The sequence below is a fragment of the Gorilla gorilla genome, chromosome 15, assembly GCF_029281585.2.
Source record: "Gorilla gorilla gorilla isolate KB3781 chromosome 15, NHGRI_mGorGor1-v2.1_pri, whole genome shotgun sequence".
Lineage (NCBI taxonomy): Eukaryota > Metazoa > Chordata > Mammalia > Primates > Hominidae > Gorilla > Gorilla gorilla.
Window position 1 is genome coordinate 94,123,587 of NC_073239.2, and position 13,714 is coordinate 94,137,300.

Sequence of the window (13,714 nt, forward strand, 5' to 3'; positions counted from 1 at the left end):
CTCTGGGCACCACAGTGGGCAAGGCGTTCCTAACATGCTGCAGACCCAGTGTCTGCAGTCACATAGCCTGGCAGGCCTGGCATCTGAGCTTAAAGAAAATGAGGCCCCATCTGGGAGCTGGCAAGGCCCCGTGGGCATCTGCTACATTCAGTCTTGGCTGAGAAACTGGAAGCCCAGGGCGAGGACAGCCAGCCCAGGCACAGGCCTTGCAGCCATGCGTGGGCTTCGGGCCCGCCGCTGAGGCTGGAACACATGGAGGTAACCCCAAACCTGCTCCAGTCATGCCTACTCAACACAGCTTCTCTTCCCCACGTCCCTGGCTGGCTTTCTAGCCCACAGCCTGCGGGGTCCCAAGCCCCCGACCAATGACCTGCTTCAGACCATGGATCAGTGCGGGTATGGGTTTAACTAATCCCAAAATGTGTAATGGCATAAACACAAGAGAAGTTTGTCTCTTTCATATAAAATTCAAAATGGGTGATTCTGATTAATAGGCACCTTCCTCCAAGCAGGGTCGGGACTCCTTTCACCTGTGGCTCTGCCATGTTCAACACGTGGCCCTCGTGGTCTCTGTGAGGTCTGTATCACACCAGCAGAAGGATGACAGAGCATGGAGGAGCATGCAGGAGTTTTGGGGGACCAGGCCTGGGAGTGGCACACACATCTGCATGGTCCAGCGGCCAGAGCCCAGTCACATGCCCCACCTAATTGCAAGGGTGGCTGCATGACATCCAGCTGTGTGCCCAGGAGGAAGAAGAGCTGGTCTGTGGTCTGCCAGCCAGTTTGGGCCACAGACCCCACAGATGTCTGCCACTGGCTTCCCAGAGCTTCCTCCCAGGCCCCTCCCTCCTGTTCCACCCACTCCAGCCTTGGCCTCCCTGACTCCATCCTCCCATCCTGTCCTGAGATCCACTGCCCTGCAGCTTCATCTGGCACAGGCCAAGACCCAAGAAAAGATCAGGCCCGAGGGTCAGAGAGGCACACAGAACCAGTTTATTTCTCATGAGTTTATAGGACCACAGTCAGCACAGAGCAAACGGTAAAAGTGCAGATGGCTGGGGTGAGGGCGGGGGCCTCTGCGGCTGCCTTCTCTTCTCTCCAGCTGCCTGAGTACTGGCACACAGCGGGCAGTGAATCTGAGGAGCTGTGGCCTCACAGTCGCTGCAGGCTGAGCCACAAAGGAGGGCCAGGGGAGGTAAGACTCACTCCTACAGGAGCGGGTTGGTGATGAAGGGCTGGGGGAACTCGGGTCTCTCTGGGATGAAGTCACCCCTCCTTCCTGGCCAGTCCCCAGCCCCTCCCCACCTGGCCAGCTAGCTGGGTTCCTGCAGCAGCGGAATAGTCAGGGAGTTCCCAGCAGAAGTGCTGAATGAGGGAAAGGGAATGCCGCCAAAGGAAACCGACTCTGTCAGGGCATCTGCACAGCCCGCGAGACTCAGATGAGACCCATTGAGACCCAGGTCCCCCTTCCCTTCCCTGGCAGTTCTGATTCTGCTCCCACTGCCTGGGATTCCACCAAGAAGGCTAAAGCTGCTCTTTCTCTTTATTTGTGAAAAGCAAGCCATCTTGGGGCAGGAAAGCAGTGAAGGGCCTGGGCAGGCAGGATAGAAGGCACTGGAAGCTCAGCCATCTCACCCCCGCCTTGGCCTGCACTCACCTGAAGAAGCAGGACAGACAGAAGAGCCCCATCCTCTCCCACCTCCATACCTTTCCAGCTCATCCCACCTCTGCCACCAAAACACTCATCACGGGGTCAGAGGGAGTGCCAAAAAGGTAAAAAGAAAGGCAAGAAAGAGGCTACTGGGGATGAGGGGACGCCCAGAAGCCCCTTCCTGGAGGAAAAGCCACTCCTTCTGCAGGTGGACTCTGGGATACTGAGACCCAGCCCTGCCCCATCACCTCTCCAGTGTGGCCAAGGGGACAAGGACCAAGATGCAGGGAAGCTTGGGGAGCCTGGACTACAACAGATACAGGCCAACAGACAGACACAGAAGCATGGGGGCCGCCGGGCGGGGTCGCCTCTTACTCGCCATCCCAGCCTCGACTCATGGCCTGCACTACGGCCCCGTAGAGTTGGCTCCAGGCAGCCCGTGTGGCTGGCGTGAAGGCAGGGCCCAGACACTTCTCCAGCATGTAGAGCAGAGACTCACCCACTGTCTGCAGAGGCAAGGGGCACCTTGTCACTTCCAAAGGCAGAAAGGCACTGCTCCATTCCACAGGTGAGAAAACTGAGGCCTAGGGCTGATTAGGGCTCCTGGGCCTTTTTTCCTCTCCTGCATGGAGTCCATGCTTCCTGAGCAGGGTCCTACCCAAATCCCTGGGTATCACATTGTGTCTACCTTTCCCTCTAAATGTGAGGCTTTATATCCTCACATTTTTCACCCCTGTCTTGGTCTTGCAACCACCCCATGAGTGGGGCCAAGACATTGCCTGGGACCTCCCAGCTTAGACCAAACCAAGTCATTGCTCCCAGACTTGAGTTTCCTCATCCGCAAGGCAGCAATGATGGGGTTAAGAGCCTGGGCTCTGGAGCCAGATAGACCTGAGTACAGATTCTGACTCCACCCTTCATCAGCTGAGTGACCTTGAGTAAGTTATATAACCTCTCTGAGCCTCAGCTGCTTCATCAGTGATACAGGGAAAGTAGAAGCTCCAACTCCTGGGCCTGTTGGGATGATTAAATGGGATAATCCAGAAAAAGCTCTTAGCACAGCATCTGTATACAGGAAACCTACAATGATAATAGGCCAGGTGCAGTAGCTCACGCCTATAATCCCAGCACTTTAGGAGGCCGAGGTGGGCAGACCACTTGAGCCCAGGAGTTTGAGACCAGCCTGGTAAACATGGGAAAACTCCATCTCTACCAAAAATACAAAAATTAGCTGGGCATGGTGGTGCATGCCTGTAGTTCCAGCTATGAGGGAGGCTGAGGTGGATCACTTGAGCCTGGGAGGTTGAGGCTGCAGTGAGCTGTGATCACATCACTGTACTCCAGCCTGGGTGACAGAGCAAGATTCTGTCCCCAGAATAAATAAGTAAGTAAATAAATAAATAAAGATAATGGCTCTCATTTGCCATTATTACCCATAATAAAATAAGGTTTATTTATCTCACAAATATTAACTGAATATCCACTGTAGCCCTGGTAGATCAGGCACTATGCTGGTGCTGGGGATGGAGAGGAGGACAAGACCAACACAGCTCCTTCCTCAAGGTGCTCACCATCTGGCAAGGTGACTGGACTGTGTGGTGTACTGTCATATCAGTCGCCCCCAATGGGCTACACCTCAAGGATTAATGCCCTTGAGTAGGGTCCTCCCACATTGACACTGGGCTTATCCATGTGAGTGGCTTTGGCCAATGGGACATTAGCAAAAGTGATGCAAGCAGAGGCTTTATAGTCACTTTCACACTGGGGCTTGTCCTCTAAAAACTCCCCCTTGGAACTCAGCTGCTATTCTATAAAGAAGCTCAGCTAGACTAGTGAATGACAACAAATTACAGGGACAGAGCTCAAAGGCTGACAGGCCTTGGACATTCTAGCCTCAGCTGAGCTCCCAGCTAAACATAACACACAAGTAACTCCAGCTACACCATGTGGAGCAGAAGAGCTGCCCAGCTGAGCCCAGCCATGAGAAATCGGAAAGCATTGTCATAGTTCTAGGGTTGTTTGATACATAGCAATAGAAAATTGAGCAGACCAGCTGATCCCAAAAGCTTCTTAATTTTTATGGTTTTAAAAGAAGCCATATCAGAAAAGAGAACTTGGAAGCTCAGAGAGGTCAAGCCCATGTCAGGGCCACACAGCAGGTAACAGATGCAGGCCCACAGCCCTGGTTATCTAAGGATATGGGAATGGGAGAGAGAACAGGTGGCAAGGGGAGGTCTGGGAGATAGAAGTGGCCCCAGGCCAGGAGCTCTGGAGAGAGTTAGAGTTCCTTTACCCACCGAGAAGGAGCTGAGCTTCACACCCACTGCCCGGTGTTTCCTGCCCAGGCTGGCAAGGTACTCCTCCAGTGAGGACAGGTCTTCCACATTGGTCACTGCAGCATCAATCACGAGCATCACCTGCCAAGGCCAAGGCAGCAGTGAAACAGAGAGGCCAGAGCAGTCCCATCTGCTCACAATCACAGCCCAAGGCATGAGGGTCCCAAAGCAAGAGAGGCCAGTAGGACCCTCAGTTCTCCAAGATCAGGGGTCAAAGGCAGCCTGTGTCTACTACATGTAGGGGGCACGCGATACGTGGTGGCCAAACTACTAATGTTATACCCATGAAGGAAGCCTCTCTCCTCTGAGGAATTCACATCTCTAAACACACCTACTGGAGAGTGTTGTCTGCTGGGACAAGGAGAAACTGAGGCCCTTTGAGAATCATGAGATTCTAAGAAAATCTCAGCCTGATTTTCATAGGCAGATAGTTCCCAATTACCAGGATCTGTGCTAACACAACCTATGGGAGCCAGAGGACAAAGGCAATGACAGAGGCTGGGACCAGCTCTCTGAACGCAGGGTAGGGGAAGAGGCTGATTCTGATGTCCCAGACCAATCCAGCCCAGAGGGAAAGGAGCTGTACCCTGCTTGGGGGAACTGGAAGGGAGTAAGACTAGACCTGGGGCAGAAAGTCATTTTCCCCATTCTCCACCAGGGAGGTGCTCTGCTGGATCCCAGAGGTCACAGCAGCTCTGCCTCCGTCTCACCTTCCTGATGTGGTCCAGGAACTCAGGCGAGGAGAGACAGTCCTCTGGGCTGGAGAACTGGCGGCAGTTGTACTGGAAGAGGGGCAGCAGGTCAGGCTCCAGGGCAAACAGCCTGTGGGAGTGAGGCCCAGGTGTTAGCCCTGGGGTGTGAGCTCCTGAAAGCCCCAGCAAGCCTGGCTGTCCTGCAGTCAGCGGGCGGGGGTACCAAGCCAGGTCTCAGCTGCAAACCACAGCTGACTCTCCCACCTGGCACTGCTCCCCCGCCAGCTTCGGTAGTGCCCTCCTCCTCATGCCTTCTACTGGCTCTGGGCAGCATCCTAGAAAGGGCAAATGTGTCCCAGGGCCTCTGGTAAGCAGGGGTCCCTCGGTGAATAGCTGAGGGGTGTGATTTGGGACAGGAAGAGGTCCCCAAATAGGAAACCTGGAGTTACATTGTGTGGAGAGGAAAGCCCTTCTGTCTCTCTCTCTCTCTCTCTCCTGCGCTGAGTACTTTCCGTGTGGTTAACTTTTAACTGTATTCCTCACCGTCCTAAGCAGTGGGTACAACTGTTATCCCAGTTTTATAGAGGAGAAAACAGAAGCCCGGGGAGGCTAGAACTCGCCTAAGGTCACACAGCTTGGATGTAGTGGAGCCACAGCGGGTGCCTGAGAAAAAAGTGAGCTGGGGGGAGTCCGGAGGCAGAAGCAGAGGCCCTCCTCGGCATTTGGGAGGTCTCACCGGGTAACTGAATGTTTTCCCCTTTTGTCTTGGGGGTGGTTTTGCGGAAGCCTGGGCAGAAGTTCTGGACTGTCCAAGGGTGCCAAGGATAGGTAACACCACGGTGAGGGAAGCAGTGCCCGGTTGGTGATAGCGGAGGGGTTACCGAAACTGCGAGCTGAGGTTGGAGACTGGCCTTCCCTTCCCACCCGGCCTGCGCACCCCCCACCCCTCTCCCCTGCGGTGAGGCTCCCTCATCTGTCACCCCTTCCCCGGCTGCTCTCTGGCTCTTTCCTCGGAAAGGTTTCTCTTGTTGGTTGTCAGGGATCCACACACCTGGAGCCAGACCGCACACACGCGGGCGCGGGAGCTCGCCCCACACATCTCCCTTCCCCGGCTCTCGGGGCACCCCAGTACCCTGATACCGGCAGCGGGGTGCACCCCTGCAGTCGCTACCTAAGGAAGACGCAGGAGGCACAAGGCGGGGTGGAGGCGCCTGGCAGGGACGGAGGTCCACCCGCCAGATGTGGGGAGATCCGCGGGAGGGGATCCCGCCCGGCCCGGTGAGCCCCGCTGGGAGCGTGGTGTGCGGCGCTGGTTGGCAACAGGCGCCCACGGTCGAGAGAGAGGCAGAGGGGCTGTGCCACCCGTCGCCGCGCACCGCTCCTCTGGCGCACATCTGGCAGGCGCCCCAGCGCCCCGGCAGCGGCCAGTTTTCCCTCCTTCAGGGCCGGTCCTGCCGCGTGACCCCTTTCCCGCCGAGGCAGCCTCCACCCGCACCCCCGGGCGCTCGGGTAGCCCTCACCTGGCAAACAGGACGGTGCCGTGCTCCAGCGGGCTGCGGCTCACTGCCCGCCAGCTCTGCCGGATCAGCTCGGGCTCCGGGCGGTCCATGCTGTCCCGGGGACGCGGAGCGCGGGGCTGGGACCCTCAGGGCTCGGGTGCCGTCACCGCACGTGCCGCGCCATCTCCTCCGCGACGCGGTCCCCTCCGCCCCTCGTACGCCCCCCGTGCCTCCGCCCGGCGGGGGCCGCAGCCGCTCCTTCCCTGGCGCGGGAGAGAAAAGACGCGCGGCCAGTCGTAGGTGGAGACACCCCAGCTGTGCTTCCGGGGACCCCGCTTGGCCGCTGCGCCCTGCGCCCTGCGCCCCGCAGCCTCCAGAGCCGCCCCACCCCGCGACGCCTGGGCTGGGCGCTTTAAAGCCGCCACGCCCCCCGCCCCCTCCAGGCCAGCAAGGCGCGCGCTCCCTCCGCCAGCCGCTATGGTGGCCTGGGAAAGGCCCGGCCTGCAGAACGTAACTGACATCGCCGAGGCTCTCTGGGCCTCAGTTTCTCCTCCCTAGCCCCGAGGGCACTGTGTTGAATTTGGTCGCCTCAGGTAGGCGCTGCATGCGCCCCCTCTCCACAGGCCCCTCAACTCAAGCATTGCCAGAGGCATTTGAGTTTGCCACCCACCTGGCCTGCAGGTCAGGCCTGGGGAGGCGGCCTAGGGGCCTAGTTCTCGGTCTGACTAGGGCACCAGCACACGTTGGGGGCCACCAGGGCTTTCAGCCGTAGGGACAGGGCCAAGACCACAGCCATTCCCAGCCAGGCCTGGGTGTTTTTGAGACTCCATCTTTAGAAAGCCGTGAGATCCAGTTCTAATCCCAGCTCTGCTTGGCCAGGGTGGAATCTTGAGGGAGTTCAGCTCTAACATTCTACCGTTCCATGATTTAATTTTAATTTTAATTTTAATTTTTCACCTCTTCCCTCCCTGGGCCCTCCCCACTTCCATGATTTTTCATTTTTTTGTTTGTTTGTTTGAGACGGAGTCTTGCTCTGTCGCCCAGGCTGGAGTGCAATAGCGTGATCTCGGCTCACTGCAAGCTCCGCCTCGCGGGTTCACGCCATTCTCCTGCCTCAGCCTCCCGAGTAGCTGGGACTACAGGCGCCCGCCACCACGCCAGGCTAATTTTTTGTATTTTGAGTAGAGACGGGGTTTCACCGTGTTAGCCAGGATGGTCTCGATCTCCTGACCTCATGATCTGCCCGCCTCGGCCTCCCAAAGTGCTGGGGATTACAGGCGTGAGCCACTGCGCCGGGCCTTTTTTTTTTTTTTTTTTTTTTTTTAACGGAAGTACTGTTTAATTTTTTCAAAGAAGTTCAGATAATAGAATCCATGCTCCCCACTCAGGGTGTGCAATTGGCCACCTGCCAATTAGAACTAAACTTTTCTCTTTCAAGCAGAAAGTTCCTCAAGCCCCAGCCCAGTGCTGGTGGCCCAGGTTTGGGAGAGCAAGCCCGTTTTCACCTTTATTTCTCTCTCATTATTCCCTCAGGGGTCTCCGAGCCTATCTCCTCTGTCTGTCCACGCCTCTCTGGGCCTGTTTCCTCAGTTGTGCAGCAAAGGGGTCGGGTGGTGAGGTCTCTGGGACCTTTTAGTCCACCTCCTTTGGTTCCATGGATAGAAGGTGGGTGTTCTTGAGCCCCTGGTTATGAACAGCTGGGGCTCCATGCCCAGCCCTGTGCTAGACATGGAGTGGTGAGTCCTGGTCTTTAAAATTTCTCCTTCTGGCCCTGAATCAGAACTGAGTGCCTCAGCAGAACTTTTCTTTCCTACTCCCAGCCATGCCCCAGGAAATCATCTAGCTGTTCTCCCTCTTCCAAGGACTCAGGAGTTTGTGGTAACCCCTATTCTATTTCCCATTTCCTCACAAATCTCTGGGCTGGAGCAAGAGAGCAAGGCTATAAGGCGGCCTGGAAAAGCTGGTGTCCTAGGGTCCAAGAGGTCTCCAAGCAAGAACACAAAGGGATTGGGGCTGAAGGAACAAGACGTGACTAAACTTCCAGCTTGGGGTCCCGTGGACCTGCAGCCAGGTGCAGCAGGTCACAGGGCAAGGACACGTGTCATTGGTGACCTTCACTATTCAGTGCCCAGATGCTCAGTGCTCTGTGCAGGCCACCTGGCTGGTCTCAGGTACCCCACTCTACCCAGTTCATGCTTCTTGCCAGCAGTCTACACTTAGGACCCATCTTGCTTCCTCTCTCCTCTGGCCAGGGTCTGGAGTCTGATGAGGTAGTGGGAGTTAATGGCCCTAGCTAGTAAGTAGAGTCAGCACTCAAACCATGGCTTCACTCTTTGTCTTCCTAGAGCCAGGAGATATGTGCTAAGATAAGCCAAGGTAAGTGCACTCTATCCCTGCTCCCTTCAAGAAAGGCCTGAGAATCTGGATGGGCCTAAGCGATGAGAGTGATGTATTCCCATCAGTAGACCAAAGTTCTAAGCCCACATTTGAGGGGCTCAGTAAAAGTCACAGGAGTCTCCTCCCTGTGGGTCATCCGCCCAGGAGGTAAGAACCTAGAGGAGAATTCAAGTACTGTCCCAGAGCCAGTGCTGGTCATTGAGGTTCATGTATCATTAATAATACAGAGCTGGCATTTATGTCTAGACACTGTTCCGGGCACCTTACTTCATTTCCTCTTTTCATCCTCACAATAACTCTACGAAGTAGGTGCTATTTATCATACCCTCGTTTTACAGCTGAGGAAATGGAGGCAAAGAGGTTAAGTAACTAGCCCAAGGTCACATAGGTAATAAGCGGTGGGGCCAGGATTTGACCTCAGGTCTCTCTGGCCCATCCTGTAGGCCTCCATGCCTCCCTTGCTTTAATGGACTGTGGCCAAGAGCCCCAGCCATAATTCAGACCAAGCCATGGTCACTGGGTCTGGTTCAGCAGTGTGCTGGAGCCAGCTTTTATATGGCTTTCAAGAACCAACTGTATGCATCTCTTTCCAACTTCTCATTCAGTGACAACAAGTTGGTAGCTTAAAAAAGAACATGTTGGGAATATTTACACCATGGAAATTGGCAAATGCTATACACACCAGTTTTTCCTCCCAGAACACCTGTTGTTAAACATCTACCAGCACACACTGATCTGGGTGCACCTGGGGGAGCCAGGAAAACCTGGGCCCTAGATGAGCGGCTGCTGATGCATTAAGCAGAAGGCCCACGGGAAGGTGCTGCATCAGGGACCTCGGGCTGAGCGCTCAGGCCTTCTCCCCAGGGTATCTAGGGCTGCAGCTGTTCTGGGAAGGTGCTTCTAGTCCCAGGACAAGACTAGAGAGGCAGAAAAACCCCAACTTGGCACTGAGTCCTGGCTCTACTATTTACTTGTTGTGGGACCTTAAGGCAAGTCGTTTAATCTCTCATGGGTAGAATGGGAACAAAAACATCATTGACTTCACTGGGCCTTTATGAGGATTAAATGTCAGAGATGTGTTGAGACTTTGTAAACTAAGCTGTGCCACTCAAGGAAGAGTGACTTGGCCCCTTCCTAAACTGCCTGTCGTAGGCATGTTCCACCTCCTGAAGATCCACATGCCCCTCTCTCCCCACCAGCCCCCACCAGAGGGTGGCTAGGCAGCCCAGAAGCCCCACAGTTCCACAGCACAGTGCTACTCCCCTCCCCCACCCTCTGTCCAACACTCAGGTCAGCTCCTGCTGCCTTCAGCTCCTAAGCATCTCTCCTGATAACAGGAGACACCTGTCAAGATGGGGGCCTCTGTTAGGCAGAATGGCAAGTTGCTACAGCGCTGGGATACTCGGCTGTCTGGGAAGGGGACAACTTCTTCTTGCACTCCTTTCTATGCCATGTGAACAGGTTAAAAGAGGACAAATCAGAGGTCCAGCTTCCTACTTATTTTGGAATCAGTTTAAATATACCAAAATGACGACCAACATTACTCAAGTAACTGTATACATGGGGAGATCCAAATGCCCCCTGGAGTAATCAGGCTCACCTGCCCAGCCCAGGTCTTCTGCTGGAATTAGATCAGCCTCAGACATGACACACGGGGTGGTTCCTGCACTCAAAACATTCTTCTCAGGGAGGCCTTTCTGGGAGCAGAGGGCAAGTCGGATTCAATTAAGTACAAGGACAACAAGGCATTCAAAACAAGTGTTATTTATTATAAAATCAGTGGCTTCTGATTAGAAGACTTTTTTTTTTTTTGTTAACCAAATAGGCTCAAGAAGCTGGCTGGAGGTTGAATTGGCTGACGAACGTCTTCTTCCTCCACCAGCAGTTTGTGGGACACATCGCGTTTCTGCCAAGTGCTACAGCTGAAGCCCATATTCAGAGAAGCACCCTGACAGCCCTTCTCCAGCATCTTCCAGAAAACAGAACCTGAGCACTCAAAGCTGCATCAGCCCATGTGGCCTTGCCCCCAGAGAAGCATCTGCCAGTTTGGGCATGGAGGAACAGAAAGTGGGCAGGGAATTCTCCTTGGCTCCTTAGAAGGCAGTGGGAGCCCGGGGAAGCGTTCGGCCCCAGTGCAGCCTAATTGGGAGGGAGGGATGGGTAGAGGCTGGCTGGGCTTCTCCTTCCTCACCCTCATGCAAGGTGGCTGCCCCTCTGGCTCCTTCAGAGCTCTTCCCTTCCAAGTTCCTACCGAGAAATAAGAAGGCACAAAGGAAAATCAGCCACCTCCTGGAGGTCACTATGGGCCGCCTGCTTTGCTAAAAGCCAAGCACAGACCCCTGAATTCTCCCTGCAGGAGAGCCCACCCGGCTCAGAAGAAAGCAATTCTGCCTGTGGGGAGGAGAGGAAGGGAGGGGAGGGGAGGACACATGGTGAGGTGGAAGCAGGGAGCAGAGCTTCTCCATCCCTCCTCTCCTTCCCTGCCAGAAATGCAATTAAGCAAGCGGCCCAGACTCAGCCGCACAGACAGCGCTTCCTGCTGGGGGAAGTCAAAAGGGCTGTAGCAGTGGGAAAGGGAGGTCATCGAGCCCCAGATCTAATTAACCAACCTGCCTTGCTTTTGACGTTGCTGCATTTCCTCTATTAACATTAATGATGGTTGGTCTGAATGTCCAAGCATGGCCAGAAGCTTCCCTCCCCACCACCCAGTAGGTAGCACAGCCTGTCCCTGGGACCAATATCCAGTCTCCGTGGCAACCGCCTCCTGAAGATGCTTTAAAGAGATCTGACCCTGTCAGAGTTGTTGGGAGCTTCAGAGGAGGGAAAATGGAGTGTGGCGGATTCATCATTAAATCTTGAAGCATCAAAGTCCTCTGAGACAAAAGAAATATTTTGTCATGCACCAGGAAGGTGGAGGCAGGCTTAAGGGCTGGCCTTGGGTGGTTTGGTTCTACCACAGGGTTTTCTTCATCCCTTCTGGGGAGGAAGTGGAAGGGGCAGCTCTGAGCTTCTTGTTTGAGCTGCAGAGTGGTAGACGCAGGAAGCCAGCATGCATTTCTAGGTGCCATGGGTCTTCACTGCTGAAGCAGTGACAGAGAGAAAGGGAACTGCCCACGGAGTGAGGGAGGGGTGACCAGAGGAGGACTGCAGAAGTGACACTAGGAAAGCTCAGCAGGTGACAGGAACATTAGTCTGGAGAGGCCAGAGTCCCCACACCCCAGCACCACGCAGATTCCCTGCCCTGTATCTCATCTACCTTGGGCGCTAAGCAAGGTTCCCATGGGCTCTCCCAGCAGCCAGGAGAATGCATCTGCCTTGCCCTCCAGGCCAGGCTAGATGCACTTGGAGAGACCTGGCCTCTGGCACACAGGGCCTGGGAACACTGAGCAGCCCAGGATAGGACATCATTCCTCCCGAGTCTCACAGTGTGACAATCCCAAAAAACGAGGAACCAAGGGCTAAGGCAGGCTGACGCTCCGGAGTCCGCTGCTCTCTGTGCATCACAGGCAGGAAGTCCAGCTACCTGCAGCCACTGGGGGGTGTGGTGGGAGCCAGGCCCTCCAGCTCTGGGCGGCGCACCTTCCTCCACGCTGGATTCATTTGTTTGTGGGAGGGAGGGCAGCACAACTTTGACAGTCCCATCTGCTCTGCCTTTGGTGACATCCCAAGGTGAGGTCAGTATTCTCTGCCCTCAAGGCCCTCTCAGAGGTCTGAGAATTTTTGATGGATCTTACAAACCAAAACCAAAGAAATCCAACAGAAAAAAAATACCAGAAAATATTACTATAGCCTGGACTATTTTAGAGTTTATGACACTCAGCTGTCCAGTTACACGGTCTGTATTCCACAGGGATATGGACAACATGCCCTCACATACACACACGCGCACCCACTCCCACCCTCTGGCACCCATCCTCCCCTGCGCTGTGCACGAGGGAGCAGCCCAAGAGGCGCTGTCCTCTCTGTGGTGCTGTGGACGGAGCTGCGGCTCTCTCCCGGCTCTCTCCAATGCTGGGTTCCATTCTAGCTGCACTCCCAGAGCTGGGTCCTGGTGGGCAGCAGAATTCTTCGGGCTCCTTAGGCAGCTTCCTCATGGCTGGATGGTCCAGTACTGCTTCCCTGCTGGCTCTCCTGGGAAGTTCCTGGACCCAGGCTGGAATCTTTGCAGTGGCCTCAAAAGTCCCATGAGTCCAGCCACCTTAGTCCTGCCATTGGACTTTGGGGGTCCTGGGCCAGGGGACCAACCATCCCATAAGCCAGAGGGTGGAAGAGGTAGAAGCTGTGAGAGAGAACCAGTAGGAGGCAGTTGGCACCCCCAGTGCCTCAGCTGAGGGGCTTTGAATTCCGTTCCTCCTGCTGGAGCTCCAGAGAAATTCCCCATCGCCAAGCCCAGTTCTCTTTCACGGCCTTGTCTGTCTGAGTCCCGCTGGGGCACACTGTAGCCGGAGAGCTTAGTAGATGCTGACTCAATGACAATCATGGAAAGGGCTCTTCCCAAGAGGCCCAGGAGGGCACCCCTTCTAGGGGTCTTGTCATGGGCTATTTGGCCCGGGGTGTTTGTCAACATGTGAATGTAACCCTCTTAGGCAGGCATGTGCTCACAGGCCACAGGCCCAGCACCAAGGCCAGGGACTGGGGAAGCGGGGAGCCTTCCAAACAACTCTCCCTTTCAGCCACTCAGCCACACACTCCCCATTCCCACCCTTCCCACCCCACCCGCTGAGAGCTCTTCCGGCAGGGGGCCACAGTGACTAAAGAGGGGTGCCCTGTTCCCCATTGCCCCCCGGTTCCCCCCTCCCTCACCCCGAGAGCTGTTCTGACAGGGGGCCATGGTGACTAAAGAGGGGTTCCCTGCCCCCCATTCCCACACTCCCCCTCTGAGAGCTGTTCTGGCACAGAGTCACTGTCACTAGAGGGGTACCCTTCCAGGTGCGCTGGGATGGCACAAAAGCTGAACCACCGGCAGAAGGGGAAAAGGCAGAGTTAAGCCCTGCTTCTCCTACCTGGCTGCACATTAGGATCACCTGGGGGACTCTGGAAACCACGGCCCCACCTGGGCTTGGGTGAAGCGGAACCTCCGGGCATGGGCACTGGTGGTATTAAAAGCACCGCAGGGGATTCTCGAATGCATCAGGGCTG

At 55.4% G+C, this 13,714-nt stretch overlaps 2 protein-coding genes across 7 annotated transcripts in view; both read right to left on the reverse strand.

Annotated features, from left to right (window-relative positions):
• Positions 1 to 970: 970 nt before the first annotated feature.
• On the reverse strand, positions 971 to 6,571 carry NGB (neuroglobin). The gene is made up of 4 exons (XM_004055502.5): positions 6,200 to 6,571; positions 4,698 to 4,809; positions 3,949 to 4,068; positions 971 to 2,157 (listed from the first exon to the last, which is right to left on the reverse strand). The coding sequence occupies exons 1-4, from the start codon at positions 6,286 to 6,288 to the stop codon at positions 2,023 to 2,025; spliced, it is 456 nt and encodes a 151-aa protein (XP_004055550.1). The 5' UTR covers positions 6,289 to 6,571; the 3' UTR covers positions 971 to 2,022.
• A 3,752-nt stretch (positions 6,572 to 10,323) lies between these two features.
• Positions 10,324 to 13,714, reverse strand: part of POMT2 (protein O-mannosyltransferase 2) — a 45,912-nt gene continuing 42,521 nt past the window's right edge. For 3 of the 6 annotated variants that reach the window (XM_055361074.2, XM_055361070.2, XM_055361069.2), the window contains one exon: positions 10,324 to 10,822. In XM_055361074.2, the coding sequence (XP_055217049.2) occupies positions 10,669 to 10,822 (154 nt within the window). In that variant the 3' untranslated portion in view covers positions 10,324 to 10,668. Of the gene's footprint in view, positions 12,855 to 13,391; positions 13,666 to 13,714 lie in introns of those variants that run through there. The other 3 variants (XM_055361072.2, XM_004055495.5, XM_063698054.1) reach the window with 2 other exon arrangements.

Excerpts from the sequence above, each read along its gene's own strand:
- NGB (XM_004055502.5), bottom strand. The coding sequence starts at position 6,288 with ATGGACCGCCCGGAGCCCGAGCTGATCCGGCAGAGCTGGCGGGCAGTG. Across the intron at positions 4,810-6,199 it reads GGCACCGTCCTGTTTGCCAG|GCTGTTTGCCCTGGAGCCTG; the intron begins GTGAGGGCTACC and ends TCACTCCCACAG. Across the intron at positions 2,158-3,948 it reads TGAAGCTCAGCTCCTTCTCG|ACAGTGGGTGAGTCTCTGCT; the intron begins GTGGGTAAAGGA and ends TTGCCTCTGCAG.